The sequence below is a fragment of the Brachionichthys hirsutus genome, chromosome 15, assembly GCF_040956055.1.
Source record: "Brachionichthys hirsutus isolate HB-005 chromosome 15, CSIRO-AGI_Bhir_v1, whole genome shotgun sequence".
Classification (NCBI taxonomy): domain Eukaryota; kingdom Metazoa; phylum Chordata; class Actinopteri; order Lophiiformes; family Brachionichthyidae; genus Brachionichthys; species Brachionichthys hirsutus.
Genome location: NC_090911.1, coordinates 5,817,290 through 5,833,397, shown reverse-complemented (window position 1 = coordinate 5,833,397; position 16,108 = coordinate 5,817,290). Strand labels below are relative to the sequence as shown.

At 42.7% G+C, this 16,108-nt stretch overlaps 1 protein-coding gene across 1 annotated transcript; it reads left to right on the top strand.

Moving 5' to 3' along the window:
- Positions 1–783: 783 nt before the first annotated feature.
- On the top strand, positions 784–12,983 carry lpin2 (lipin 2). Its single transcript, XM_068748634.1, has 19 exons — positions 784–975; positions 3,584–3,679; positions 4,030–4,382; positions 4,479–4,586; positions 4,682–4,808; positions 4,902–5,217; positions 5,311–5,410; positions 5,556–5,743; positions 6,191–6,284; positions 6,374–6,443; positions 6,539–6,631; positions 6,736–6,818; positions 6,935–7,082; positions 7,363–7,511; positions 9,250–9,336; positions 9,676–9,828; positions 11,111–11,225; positions 11,877–11,980; positions 12,839–12,983. Exons 1-19 carry the CDS (start codon positions 784–786, stop codon positions 12,981–12,983), a joined length of 2,721 nt encoding a protein of 906 aa, XP_068604735.1.
- The last annotated feature ends 3,125 nt before the right edge of the window (positions 12,984–16,108 follow it).

The window sequence follows — 16,108 nt, the reverse complement described above, 5'->3', positions numbered from 1 at the left end:
TCTACAAGACAATCTACTCGTGAATCACTTTGACACTGTCTGGGCACCGTCTCTCGCTTCTGCTTATCAAAACGTATCCAAAACTTCAGGCACCTTTATCAAAGATCAGGTAAAATTCAGCAGCTACTTGTGTGCGCTTCGACCCATGAATGCATATAGAAGCACCAATACGGGTAGCAGCAGGCTGAATGTGTCTATCTCACAGGACTGCATTCTAACTGCTGAATGCTGGCACCTCTCCAGACAGCTTCTGACTACAGGCATTATTTGTTTTAACCTAGAATTTGCTCTACTGTGACCTTTCTACGTGTTTGTGCTTGCTGTTTTTTTTTTGCAGACTTTGTGTCTCTGTAGTTGGTAGAGGTGAGGTCAGTTCTGCCATTTCTGCACCTGCAAACAGACGTTCTGTGCTTTCAGTTAAAAGTAAAAAAACTAATAAAATAATTGTCCAAATTGATAAGTTTTGTTTGCTTTAGAGCTCAAATAGTTTGTAATTGCCAGACATGCAGGAGACGCAGCAAAATGTGTGATGTGTAGAAATGACAGACAAGTGGCATGCTGACTTTATACACCAATTTGTGTTCCAAAATTTCATCACGTCACCGGAAGCCACCTCACCGTTTAAAACCACAAACCAGACCGTCGCTCTCCCGTTGGTTTTCCCATCATTAGAAGACAAAGGCGTGGCCGATATCCGTCCTCGGTTTGACACTGTCGCCCGATCTCTGTACAAAAGTGGCTTCAGCTAACATTTTGCTATTCCGCCCCCTGCAGGCGGACACCATGAACTACGTGGGCCAGCTGGCGGGTCAGGTGCTGGTAACGGTCAAAGAGCTGTATAAGGGCATTAATCAGGCCACTCTGTCGGGCTGCATCGATGTTGTGGTCGTCCGCCAGAGAGACGGCACCTATCAGTGCTCGCCCTTTCATGTGCGCTTTGGCAAGCTGGGTGTGCTGCGCTCCAAGGAGAAAGTGGTAAGTGTGTGTGTGTGTGTGCGTGTGTGATGTAGGCAGTCCATATTACTCAAAGCTTGTACTGAACCTTCCTGCTCTCTTCATTTCCTGTTAAGTAGTTGAGTATTCCTTGTTCTGAAATGACACTTTCATTACTAAAGATTTTCAATCAGTAATTTCGCAGACCTTTTGAATAATTGGTTCTATATAAAGCTATAAAAGGCAGCTGTGACGGGACTCACTGAAGAGAAAACTTGAAATGTTGGCAAGCCATGGCTTATCTCGCATTATCGGAGGATTGGGAGAATCGTGCGCTCGGCAGAGAGCGCGTTTCCAAAGATCGTGCTGATTTATTCAGGGAGAGCACAGAGCTGGCTTCTCGGCAGGTACCGCGTCCCAAAAAATACCCTGCTGGATTTATGCCGCGAAATGCAGCCGATGTTGGAGCGAGAGACACACCGGCATTGAGGGTTGTCTCTACTTCTAAAGTACCCCGATTTCCGTGTCCGGGAGATTGTCCTTCTTGCCCCCGTTTGCCATGATTTTGGTGCAACATGGATCCATTCACATGTTTTAAGGGGAGTGCTGCACCCATATATGGTCAATTGAAGGCGTGTCCGAATGCAAATGATCGAGCGTACTTAAGGGCAGGTGAGATTGATCAACACTGATTACTTGCAGGTGTGCGTACGACCAGTTCCACACGTTTGATAAATACTGATTTTTATTGTACTTGCACACATTCTAAATGTCATTTGTAGGAACGAATTTAGAACCTTTTCTACGCACTGTTGATAAATGAGGGCGCACGGAGAATAATACGGTGCTTTCACACCACTTCAGTATCACATGATGTCTATTCTTGGAACAGTAACGATGTTCCCTGACTTGAAGAAAGCTTGTGGCACAGACATTGCAAGGGTTTGTGGAGGATTGACAGCCTCACCCACCTGCCCGGAATTCTGATCGGCTCGGAGGGTGGGCTGAATGGTTCTTGTGGTGCTGTTGCCATAAGAACCAAACTTCAATGTGTGGGAAGAGGAGGAGGAAATGTGAAGAAGTAGGCCTGAACAACAAGGGCTGTTGTGTAACGGTCGTGCACGTGTCCCTGAGTTCGCTTTTCGCACCTTTTGGGGGCTGCTGTTAGTGATAGATTTAGAAGTGGCTGAAACATTATTCATGCGTTTTCCTGATATGCAGATGCATATATTTTTTTGAATGTTCAGAATTCACGTCGGGCACTAGTTGACAAACTAACTAGAAAAGCGCTCAGAGCGCAGGCCTCCACCCAGCAGCACAATTACCCTCATAATTCCATTTACACGTCCTCATGCTGATCATCATCAACATTTAATTGCTTTTGGTATCTTTATACACCAACCATGAAAAATAAAAGTGAATCGGAGTTGATGTGTATTTGTAAATGGGGTTTTCAATGTTAAAATGTTTATTTTTTTCCTGAACTCATTCTGGATCCGATCCAGATGGTGGTAAGATAGAGGTCCCCACCCCGCATGACTGCCAAATTCCATAAACATCGCTCAATAATCAACCGAGATACTGAGGAACAAATCCTGAAGCTCCATTGGCTGCAATGTTAACGGAAATTCCAAAGTGATCCATAATTCAAGATCCCTTTTGGATCATCACCAAAACGTAATAATCTGTTCCTGGTAACATTCCCAACCTTTCCTGAAAATCTAATCAAGATCTGTCTAACTTTTGGAGTTTGCGTATGTTGCTAACAGACAGACAAACCGAGAAAACGCAACCTCCTCGGCGGAGGTTATTAAATCCTTTGGCGTTTGGACACTCTGTTTCCATACATGTGATTTAGAAACCGGATTATCATTATAAAAAGGGCTGGGATAACGAAAAAGTATTTATCCTTTCCCTCCGTTTTCACACAAAAATAGAACACGAGCCGACAAAGCTACGCTGTCTCCCGCCGGCACAGAGAAACGACTCGATAGCATGTCTTAATTTCAGACATCTGCTTAAAGCCATTGTCTCCAGGAGTCCTAATATTCTTTCAGTTACTCGTCGCCGACTGTGAGAGATTGAGAGTGATCCTCGCCAGCTCTGGCTCATTAAGTGGGCATTGAAATCCCGAGCTGTACCTCACTGCACATAAATTCCCCGCAACAGCCCTGAGAGGGTGAAATTGAATCTTGAGGCTGCAGTGGCTTTAGCACTAAAGGACATCAGCAAAAGAAATGAGACCCGAAGAATCACAAGTCGGGAGAACCGGAGAACACACGCACATGTGGAGAACATACGAACGCACCTTATTTATGTGGTGAGGTCACAGCACTACCCACTGTAGCTTCCTTGAGTGATGTCAGATCTCCGAAGGGCTTCAGGTCAGCTGGTTCCTGTTCTGTTGGCAGCTTTTCAGAATTCAGGCCCCAGAGGAGCAACACACTTATTAGGATTTCTCAAGCCCAGGGGGAAATATAGGACTGTCTGTCTGAGGGATAATTCAGCAGTTTAAAGATGCATGCATATGTACAGAAACTATATATAAATGCATTTTAGCTTAATTAGTGTCTCTTTGTGATTGCTTATAAAACCTTCTCCAAAATGAGTGCCATTACGTTCATTGTATTTTCTCCGGGAATTCTTTCAGATCGACATCGAAGTGAACGGAGAGCCAGTGAACCTGCACATGAAGCTTGGTGACAACGGAGAGGCCTTTTTCGTCCAGGAAGCCGAGCAGCAGAATGTATGCGCACGAAACAGCCGAGGAAATTGTAACCTGTGCGGTTTTATTTATTTATTGCGGAGCACCAACTCAAAAACACTTCGTGACTATGCGTTTCCCTTTCAATGAAAGTGGAACTAGTTTAACGCTGAATGCAATTTTAGTGTGAGGAAACATTGGAGTTGTTACATTCAAGTGAAACGTTACACAAGCTTTGAGGACTCGTCGTGACTATCAGGATCCCTGTTCGGCTGGGCTTGAGCCACAGGCTCCGCTATGCTGATTCTAGGGATCATTAATGCTGCTTGTGTGTTCGCTCTTTGTTTTTGTACCCGAGTCTTAAGTGCCTGCATTCCCACTTAATGCTTTAGCAGATTGTCCCTGCTCACCTGGCCACCTCCCCGATCCCCACTGAGAGTCACCTGTTCTGGATGTCAGAGGTTGAGCACAGAGCAGGAAACGACTTGGAGGATGATCCTGCCGACCCAGAGGACCCACCTGAGCTTCCCGCTCACGGCGCCATGGCCATGAAAAAGAAGAAGAAGCGAAGGAAGAAGCACAAAGGAGACCCCCGAAGAGAGGAGCTGACCCCGCCAATGGCAGTCGCTACTGCTAATGCTGCTGCTGCTAATGCCCCTGCTGCTATGCCCAGCAGTGGGCAAAATGAAGAAATCTTTGAAATGGACCTGAGCTCCGACGAGGAAGCCGTGGTACGCGTCTCAAGGTAGGTTCAGCTTTGATGCTGGCTGCTCAGCGACGATGTGTGAATAGAAGTGTTTTGATTTATCAGGGAAATTGATCCGTTTCATCCCGGGTTTAGGTCACCTTCGGTCACCACTATGCGAGACATTGACCCCAAGTTACCTGCGGCCAGACGCAACCAAGATGGCTACCCACTGTCTGATGGGGACTGGCCGACAGATGACAGGTGCGCCATCCGCAAAGATGGAGCTTCGGCCATCCAATAGACTCCATCGAGTTGTGGTTGTTTTTTTTTATTGCATTTTTTTACTCTCTCTTCAGTCATGGCTTGTCTCAGGCCTTTTCCCCAAAGAGCGACTCAGAACTGGTTGTCTTGCCTTCAGAGAGTTTGCTCAGAGCTGAGTCTCACATGCAGTGGACATGGGGGGAGTTTCCAGAAACGGCAAGGGTAAGTACTCGTCTCCACTAACCTTCTGATAAAAGAGTTCAAACTTCTCCTTATACGTTCGCCTAAGCGTTTCCCCTGACATTGAATGTGCAGGTCACCAAAAAAGAAGTATTAAAAACGGTGAACATCACTCCATCAGAGGACACCCATTTCCGGGTAATCCTCAGCTCCGAGGCCATGGTAAACGAGACTGACAGTGGAAAGGAAGAGGGTGCTCCTTCCTCGGTGTGTGCCATCGTGAAGCCTGAGCCGCGCACCCCTATCACCAATGTGATACCTCTGAGTCCTCTTACGCCTGCCTGCACCGCAGCTTCTATTAGCCCTATAACGCCCTCAGAGCCCCTGGATATCCTTCCATCCAGTGTGGCACCCTCAACGCCTCAAAGCGATTCACCCTCTAAGAAGAAAGGTGAGTCCGCTGGTTGTCTGGCTTTGTTCAACCATGTTGTATTGTGCGTTGGTTCTAATTGAACATTAAGTGATAAAGAATTATTTTGTGAAGGTGTCCCAAAAAGGAGCCAGCATCAGGGGCCTGAGGATATCTACCTCGACGACCTGAATGTACTTGAACCTGACGTTGCTGCACGATATTTTCCCAAGAGGTTAGACCACGAAAGAGGCATCTTATTAATAGTTCCGCTTGACCTGTTGAATTCAAATAGGAACACTAAATGTATAAGAATATTCTTCCTATTCAGTAAGAGTCGATGCCTAAAGGAGTGGTTTTCTTCTCTTTTGTTGCTCCAGCGAGTCTGAGGCGGCCGCTAAGCACTGGGTGGACTCAGAAATGCACTCCGGTTCACAGTCTCCACAGTCAGTGGGAAGTGCAGCAGCTGACAGTGGGACAGAGTGCATGTCTGACTCAGCAAGTGACCTCCCTGATGTCACTCTTTCTCTGTGTGGAGGCCTCACAGAAAATGCAGAAATATCCAAAGGTACGCCAGCACTCTTAAGTTAAGTAGTAATGAGTACTCTTATGCAAGAACGACCTCGTCGGGTACAGATGTCCCAAACTCGTGTGTGTAACCACCGTATATCAGCCACAGTGGGTGAAGATTCTATTCTTTCCAAAACAACGGCTTGGTATGTTTAGTGATAGCCCTTTAATGATGGCACCTGCAGGTGTTCGTTCTACATGTCTCACATGTTTGCTAGTGTTGAGTCCCAACCGTACTTCCTCCATGCCGCTTTGGCGTTCTCGCTGAACTTCATCTGTCTCAATCAAGACGTATGCATGGATATGAACGTGCTGTATATTTGCTCTTCTGCAAGTTTTTCTTAAGCTTAACTTTACTTAACTTTAAGACATTGATTACTCCCCTCCACTGATTTTTTGCACAACTGCTATCATTTAATGTTCATTTTCCTTTCTTTGTTTGCAGAAAGGTTCATGGAGCATATCATCACCTATCAAGAATTTGCTGAAAACCCAGCAATTATCGATAACCCCAACTTGGTAGTAAAGCTAGCAAATAGGTGAATGAGCATATTTATATAACATGAGATGTAGAAAATGTTTTTTTTTTTATGTCATCAGCTTGGTCTCTTACTGTCTTGTTTCTCAGATATTATAATTGGACACTAGCTGCACCTTTAGTTCTAAGTCTTCAAGCATTTCAGAAGAATCTACCCAAGGTAACTTTGATCTGGTTTTTCTGCTCAGTGAGCTGTCACTAATTTTGGTCTACTTTGGATCTGCGTTAACTGTCTTGTATGCGTGTTTTGCCAAGGCTACAGAGGAGGCCTGGGTGAAGGAGAAAATGCCAAAGAAGTCAGGTCGCTGGTGGTTCTGGCGAAAAAGGGCGGATAGTACAATTAAGCAGGTGTGCACATTTCATCTAACGTATCTATAGACTTGCATTCTTAAGTCTTTTGTTTCCTGTATCTACTTTGTTTGTCTCCATATTTTGCCTTTTTGTTCATTCAGTCAGAGACTAAGCTTGAAACTAAGGAGGAGTCTCATCTGGAGGGGGAAGGACCGTCTCTAGCTCTGGAGAAACTGTCCTTGTCGTAAGGAAGCTGCAAAATCTCAAAACAAAAACAACCGCAAGACTTGTTGACAAAGTTACATATTTAGTTTCAGACCATGTTTTTGATATTACGAACCTTATTTGGTTTTCCTCTAGGTCTAAAGCGGGAGACTCATCCAGTGATGAGGAATCCAAGGAGGTGAGTGCTGCGTCCTGTCAGGAGAGACTACCTCCAGTCGAGGGTCAGCACCACCCCAGCCCACACACCTATAGAAAGTCTCTACGCCTCTCCTCTGAGCAAATAGTAAGTTTATTCTTGCATGTTTTCAAGCCTGAATTCTTAACAACATGGCATTATACTTATACTTGGAGTCTAATCTTTAACTGGAAAAGTGGATGGCTTTCAGAGAGTAGGTCATGGATGTGTGCTAGATGAGATTTGTACTGTAGCATAAAGCGCCCCCTGCTGGGCAGCTCTGAACTTTATAGTGTCCATTCTACTTAAAGCCTGTAGGGGGTACTAGAGACCGACGGATGTTCACTGTAGGGCGGGAGAACAAATTGCCTCCTCCTTTTCTGACTAGGCCAGTCTGAAATTGAAGGAGGGACCGAACGATGTGACGTTCAGCATCACCACCCAATACCAGGGTACTTGTCGCTGCGAAGGCACCATCTACCTGTGGAACTGGGATGACAAAGTCATTATCTCTGACATTGATGGCACCATCACCAAGTAAGTGTTTAACAACAGTTCCAAAGCCCCTACAAACAAAGTAATGGTGCTGATTTGTAGCGGGTATTATTGGGAAAATGACTCCATCTGAATGCTGAACTAGAATATGGTAAAATAGCTAGAAATTATAATAAAACCATTATAAATAGGTTCACAGGAACATTTTCTTCCTTGAATACTTTGAGTTACGCCCCCTTTTTGACTCGTGGGAGGGAAAAGGGAACGCACATAAACCAGTCATACTGGATAGAATTAAAGTTATTTATTCAGAATAAACGCAGACAAGAGAGACAAACAAATGAAGTAGACATGGGCCATTGGGTGCGGCTCAACTCGTACAACTAAATCAACAGATATCGCACGCTAAGGCGGCAAGCTTAACTGAAAACTCTTGCAATATCTTTCAAACTAACAAACAAAATATCTCGGTCAAAGGCGGCAATCCCAACTAAAATAACTTTGCATAAAAGAAGCAATAAATACATTGGGGAGCCAGCATCCCGAAACCTAGCATATCTAAACACAGTTCAACTAACCAGAGTGGATGGTGAAATCAATATTGAATCTAGCCCCGAGGCCCAGAGTCTCTTACCAAGGCAGAACGTCACTAAATCAGAGCAGCGCATACAACGGACAAGTTGGTCAACCGGAAGCCAGCCGTCACTGGTCTGGCACGCCCGAGGAGCTCTGAAGGCAAGAGGCTCCAGCTGGGCTTTCTATGATTGGCGGGTCGAGGCTGGACAACACCCATCAATACACCGGATGTGGTCTACGCCCCCACTCACTGGATCCATTCGGGACAGAGAAAGAGCAGCTTAATGTATGAGGTGTTAGAACACACCCAAATCTGCTTGTGGAAAGTATGAGCCAGAATTAAAATATTTCTGACTTCAAGGATTGTCAAATCTGGACGATTATGTTCCTACTTTCCGAGCATGATTACATTAGCTAATGAGACACATCCTGCATCAGCTGGCGGACGGTGCTGCCAGGCAACTAAATTATCGCTGAAAAATAGATGGCTTTTGTGAACCACATCTTTTCAATTATTTCCTCATCGACATTTGTCGTCTTTTCTTGTTTGCTAGCTTTAAAACAGGCTGATTGCTACCCCAACTTAATCAGTCATTATATTTGGGTTATTCACCGACTTCTGAAGAGATGACATGAGGTGGTTCTCCCTCGCCTGCAAGAATCATAATGACGTTCTGTAGCATGTGGTGCACTGTTAATTTTAATTATTTTGGTGTTTTCATATTTGATATTGGAGATAATAACTGTCATTATGTATGTAATTGACCCGAATTCCACAGTTGTTTTCAAACTCATGTTTTGAGCCTCCCAGATTCGTACATGTTTAACATCAAACGGGTCCAGCATGACTGGAGCTTATTATCTCTGCAGCCCTTTAGGCCATCCTGACATGTGGCTTTCTTTGAGTAACGAGTTCATTTACATTTCTGTCTTCACATGCAGCCATCTGCTGAGGTTGAGCCAGTGCCTTCGCATAGGCCACCAATCCTCATTAGTTGAGGCCAGTCCATAATGCTATCATTATATGATGAAAAGTAATTATGGGGCTTTATGTGACCATTTTGAACCGCCTTTGTGACTCATCTGCCTTTTGTTTTTTTTCCACGTATGAGTTCTCTCTGACTTATTCTACACGTGCTACATTTTTGTAGCTACTGAGATGGGGATGTCTGCCTTTATGTCACTAATGTCTTTAATACCTCAGGTCAGATGTGTTTGGACAGATCTTGCCACAACTGGGGAAGGACTGGACCCACCAGGGCATTGCAAAGCTCTACCACTCGGTAGCTGAGTAAGTATACTCCAGCACTGATTAATCACAGAGGAAGGATCTGTGGTAGCGCTGTCTGGGTCTGATTCCCAGTTGTCTCTCTGGGGAGGTGTTATTTTCTCCCAGTTTTTGCGTGGGGTGCTTTCAGGTGGATGACTCAGGAAGCTCCATCCCTGCTTTAATCGTACAGAGACTAGATCATGTGAAAGCTTAATGAGTCATTCGAAAAAGTTATGGAAAAAAAGTAGTTGAGGCTAGAATAAGGACAGAAGTAACTATTCTTAGTGGTAGATAATGATGTTCATGGTAATTAGCTGTATTGGAATAACCAGTAATAAGTGCCACTTTTCCCATTTGCAGGAATGGTTATAAGTTCTTGTACTGTTCAGCGCGGGCCATTGGCATGGCGGACATGACGAGAGGCTACCTGCAGTGGGTCAATGAAGGAGGCTCCATTCTACCCCGGGGGCCCCTCATGCTGTCTCCCAGCAGCCTCTTCTCTGCCTTCCACAGGTACGAGAATATAGATATAATAAATTCCCACCAGGTTGCCAATACTTCTTCCCAAAAAAGAGTCATTGAATCCTTCAAATTATAAAATCTGACCTCAAAGCAGCTGACAAATCTGCCTGTAAACTTAAATACTTTTTGTCTTCATAATTAAATCTCCTCAGATTTCTTTGATCTTGTAATCCTTCCAAAATCATCCATTCTAATAATTTTTGCACATGTTTATGTTGTCAAAATTACAGGAAATTCAAACCTAACTGAAAACATGTTAACTCTATCCATAGCCCTTTGCCTCAGCTTTATGAAACTCACTTGGTTACCGTTACTTTTGCTTTTCTTTTAAACTGGGAGATAAACTTTAAGACTTTGCCTTAATGCCTGACTTTTTTTTTTTTTCCCGCTAGTTTAGAGAATGGTAGCTTATTTATCTCTGCATTTCTGAGTGATTTATAGTCCATAAAGGACTGCGTCTTTGCATTCATTGCGCTATTAAACTAGGAATTGATCAAACTTTATTGGTAAACAACTGATTTATAGTTAATATGTTATGGAGCTCAGAAATGCTGAAACATCTACAGCTGTAGCTTGAATTTAGTATCTTTAACTGATTGACACTGGCTATTTTACGAAAGAGTTATTGCCAAGTAAATTAAACGCAATACGACCCTCATTAATGCAGCTGCAGCTTTGCGTGGACATAAATGTCACTGGCTTGTCAGAAGCAATAAATTATTGTGCTCATCTCCTCTCTAAATTAAATATTACATACACACAGCACACAAACTGTAAAATGCAAGCCCTGTTATGCCATATAGGCTCATTAATCATTTCAGGCATGTAAAATGGCGACATCCGGCATTTCGTCGAGCAGTTGTTTCCCTGCTTTACCAAAGGTCGGCACAAATAAAAATATTTTCTGTCACTAGTTTAGTTGAGACACTGTTCTGCTTTATTTTTGACTTATTCATACTTGATTGTGGTGGGATTTTGTGCTGACCTTTACCTCATCCAGTATGTAGCTTTGTCATGGCCGCATGGCCTTCTTGCTTTCATTTGCATGCAGCGTAAACAATGCAACCATCGTCTCAATTGGACTAAACTGTTTTTTGCACACATTACTTCCAATGCATATGGGGAAAAAGATGAATCTTATATAACTCGAGTTAAAAATGAACGTTGGGAAAGAAACTAGTCCTGTATTTAGACTCCTTTTAATTTAGACTTGCCCTGTGCTGAGAACATTCATATGTATTTCTACGGTAATCAAATTGTTTGTTTGTTTCAGGGAGGTTATTGAGAAGAAACCAGAGATCTTCAAGACTGAATGCCTTACAGATATCAAAAACCTGTTCCAGCATAACAAGCAGCCATTCTACGCCGCCTTTGGGAATAGAACTAATGTGAGTTAATGGATGTTTGAAGATGTCAGACATTGCATAGCTCGCATTTTACATGTTGGGGAGCCGTGTTTTCCAGAAGTCGATTCATTCATGATGTATTCTGAGCGCGACAGCTATCAATTAGCAGACACGATCCTATGTAATCAGTGCTGGGCTGAACCTGAGCTGGGGTCACTGGTGGAGTCTGGCACCGTCTGACATTGTCTGTGGAAGGAAGCTCAAGCTGGGCACAGCGTCCCACTGTCGTCAGCCAGATGAAGCGGCATTAATTATCAAACCTCTGTTTGTCTCCACCAGACGAAAGAAAAGGAAGAAATACCAGCCGCAAAAACGCAGTCTTGCATTTGCTGGCCAAAATATTTTGAGTGGAAATTGGCCACAATCAGAAAACCTGAGGTTGTTAATGGGCTTGCATCATCCCACGGCATTGTTAGAATTACTCTGTGCGCACTTTTAAACTACGGATTTTTTTTTCACATTAATTTTCTAAGAGGAATAGCTTTTTTTAATACTCAATAACATTAAAAACACAAACTAAATAACATCTGCAAACTTTAATATTTGTGTTTTACAAGTGTCTTCCCTTCCCTTCCCTTCCCTTCTTCCCTTGTACCTGAGTCATATATTGACTAAAGGTTTTGTCTCCAACAGGATGTGTTTGCCTATAAGGAGGTGGGAGTCCCTTTGTGCAGGATCTTCACAGTCAACCCCAAAGGCGAGCTGATCCAGGAGCAGACCAAGGGAAACAAGACCTCGTAAGTACATTAACTATCTCAGTGCGAGGGAATCGATAGCATGAATAAGGCGTTGTGCAATATGAAAGTGGTCAGTCTGGCAACCCACACAGTTCCTTCGTGTGAATGCAGCTGTACACAACATTTATCACCACCTGTCCAGCGTTGGACAAAGGCAGACAGGGTTAATGATTAGTTGTTAAACACAGTGGAGCGTTCAGCAGCAAAACAGGCAGACTTTTCCCCCCAGGAAGGTGGAGGAGAACCAAACGGTGTGGAAGAGGGCACGATGATTGGACTTGTTTGCTTGGCAGAAACTCTGGTTAAAGTGAATGCTAATGTTGCTAAGTGTCTTTAATTGTAAAGAGGCAATGTTTGCCAACACAAACATTATAGCATCTTTACCCTAATAACTGTTTTGTTTCTTTGTCCTCCTGAAGGACCAACCCCACTTCTCTTATTACTTCTGCTGCTTTTTACTGTTGTTACCGCCGCCAAGGAGGTTATGTTTTTGCCAGAATCTGTTGGCAAGATAACTCAAAACGTTACGCACAGATCTGGATGATTTTCAGGAAATGTTTGGACTGTTACCAGGAATGGATGATTAAATTTTGGTGATGATCCAGAAGAGATCCTGGATTCTGGATCACTTTGAAATGTTCATTGACATTGCAGTCAATGGAGTGTCAAAATGTGTTCCTGAATATCTCGGTTGATTATTGACCGATGTTTACAGCACATTTTCTTTTTATTTTGCTTGATTCTCATCGACCCCTCAACAATAGTTCCCGATTTCACAGTCTAGCCCAGAATCCTTTCCATTGTGTCTCCGTCTCTCCCTGCGGTTCTGGTTTTCTGACCTCATCTATTTCTCCGCAGTTACGGCCGGCTCAGTGAGCTGGTGGAGCATGTGTTCCCTCTGTTGAGTAAAGAGCAGAACGAGGCCTTCGTCATGCCAGAGTTCAGCTCTTTCTGTTACTGGAGACAACCCCTGCCGTCCATCAACCCCGATGAACTACTCTGATCCGGAGCATATGGATATGCAGGTGTTCACATAGCAGCTGGACTGTGGACTTGAACGCACCTCAAAGACTTGGACTGACTCAAACCTTCCTATATATTACTCAAATCCGAACAAGCATAACAGTAAAAGGGTTTAGGATGGGTTTACTTGGAAATGTTAATTAGAGATGGGTGGACTCTATTTCTAGAACAGTAAATCCTAGTGAATAATCCCTGGAAATTTTCATTCATCAGAGACAAAAGACTAATCACTAACTGACTTTCTCCTCATGCCCACTAATGCATTCAAAGACATCCTGTCAGGGATAAAGGCCCATCTTTTCTAGCTGTACCTTTAAGAAGACGGGAGGCTTATGTGTTAGGGAGGTGACTGGAAGCTCTTGAGTCTGAGCTGCACAAATGTCAACCGTGTTCTGTCGGGTCACATTTTCTGGGAATTCTAGAAGCCCTGAGAGGGCACATGCCACCAATTAAAGCGAGAACCATTATTTTGAGGCTTTATGCTCTCCTAAAACTTAATGTGAAATATTTTGCTGGCCGGTAACAATAACTCAAGTTTGCAGAAAGGCCCAGGCTGCCGCCGCAGGTGCCCAGTTTTGGTTCTGATTCTCGTGACTCCAGACTAACTGCAGGTATAATTTCACAGTTTTTTTTCTCTGGAGAGCTCCCAACCCTCGTACTAAATGATTCAAGTTTGGTATTGTTGTTCTTGAATGTTATACCAGGGACATGCTTTTGTCCACAAATATGTGAAGTTACAGGGAGAGATGTGACAAAGTGAAGCAGCTTCATCGTATATCGTCTGGCTGCTGTTTAATATATTTATTCTGTTCTACAAGTCCTGGTGAAGCAAGCATGTTTTGTTAACAATTCATTATTTATCAGCATTGATCTGGTTAAATTATTTATTTCTGTTGTGATGCCTTTCGCTTGACTGAAACTAATTGATCACAAACGGTTAACTCGGATTTGACAGCATCTGCTCGGCTTCTCAAATTAATCCACATTCCTCAATTCTCAGTGAACCTTCGGACGTGTAAGCAACCCCCAGGATCTATATTTAAAGTATTGAGATGTGTTTAAATGAAGGCTTTCCGTATAGACTGATGGTGTGTGTGTGTGTGTGTGTGTGTGTGTGTGTACCTAGTCTGAATGCTGCTGATGTCGGGATCATTCATGGATGGCTTTGCGGAGACTTCCTACAAGCTGCATCCAGAGACGAAAATCAGAATACTCATAAAGGAAAATGTTAGTTTGTGTGATGAGTAGAAACGCCTCATTTCGGGCACGAGTGAGAAACCGAGAAAACGGAGACCCCATCCATTCCTCGGGTAAACGAAGGAGACTTTTTTGCTTTATTTTTGAAAATAAACAGGAAATGGTGTACAGGAAGATCTCGGAAGCGTCTCATTAGCAATGAGTGCACGTTTGGGGAGATGTGCCATCCCGCTGATGTGGATGATACTGCCAGCTCAAGTCTGAGAGTAACAATGGTACAACAGCAACGTTCTGACGGATGTTAGAAACCTAAAAAAAATGAACAGAGAGAAGCACAATATACAATGATAGCCAGCTCCACGTCACTGGTAATCCAAGTTATTCAGCTGAAGTGTTTCTGCATTTACTCTGTAGCTCGGATGTTTTTGTGATGATTAAAATGTGTGCACTGCTTTGATTTCATTGCTTGTCAGCTACAAAGTTTGAAATAAAAAAGATGTAAATATATATATATATAGAGTAATTAAATAAATTCCATTCTTTCTATGAAAGTAAAGCATCTTGTGTGTAAAAATCACACTTCATTCTCTATGATCCTGGGATACAGAGTATATAATTTTTTTTCTTTCTTTGCTGCTGTTGAAAATGATCACTTGTATACTGATAATCACCACCTTTGGTCTCTGATGCCTTTTGTTGTATTATTTCTGATAAAGTGTATCATTTATTCCTATCTCTCCGTTTGGTGACGCTTGCTATCGGATTGTGTCGGACTAGCAGAAGTACCTTAATTGTTTCGTTTTGTAAAAAAGAAAATGTTATTCGAAGTATGTTTGAAGAACAAAACAGATTGCATGAAGAAGAGCTACGTCCCGGACGAAGCCAACAATGTGTTGCTCATGGCCATATTTGTATTAAAGTTTCTAACTGAACACATTTGTCTGACTGTTTTCTTGTTTCCAATCAGTCGAAACTTTCAATGGCACTTTTTGACACTAGCATATTTTTGTAAGGAGCAATACACAAAGGCCATTATTTCAGTTAAATACAGGTAATTTGTTGTACTGAATTGCACATTGAACTTTTTTTTAATGCCAGTAATTCAGTAAGTGTCTTTATGATTAACTGTTGAGATTAACCCCCCCCCCCCCCCACACACACACACACACACACACACACTTTTTTTCAGTGGTGGCTAACCTGGAGGCTTTGTGCATCCCGTCTGCTGCTTAGTGTTTTCTGTTGGAATATTTTCTAATTCTCAGGGGTGACGAGAGAGGAAATTTATTTTTCTTCCACACCCACTTACATAATGAGCCAATTGGGGTTTCTTGTCTTCAATCGCCTCTTTCTGTGTGCAGATTTCAAATCTATTCATTTGTTACATTAATAAAACTTATGTACCTGAACCTCATGCTTTTCATTTATTTTTATTATTCATTCTTGTGTTGTAGATTTACAAATGAAGTAAGGCTCATACGTAATGTATTCCATCTGGTGATCATACTTTATATTGAGTAAGATATTTAAAGAAAATAAAGCTTGAACATTATCACTTCCATTTGGCCCAGTATTGTCACTTCATTGGGTTGTTTCATCTCCAGACTCCCACCTAAGGTTTCCTGTACGTCCCAGCGCAGCAATCATTTCAAAATTAAATGAACAAAAACCATTAAAATATTCTAGTTTTATAGTTCAAGAAAAATCTAATCTAAATACCCTTCGAGAATATTTATTTAAACAATTGATTCAATATTTAAACATATTTTTATTGTTGAGTGTTTGGACAATTAAAGAACCATAATATCGTTGTCATATGGGTCTATTGATTATGCGCACAACAACACGCCAGACTTTTTGAAAAGGTATTTTTTTCAGGTTCAGTCTTTCATAAGATATTTTTTGGAT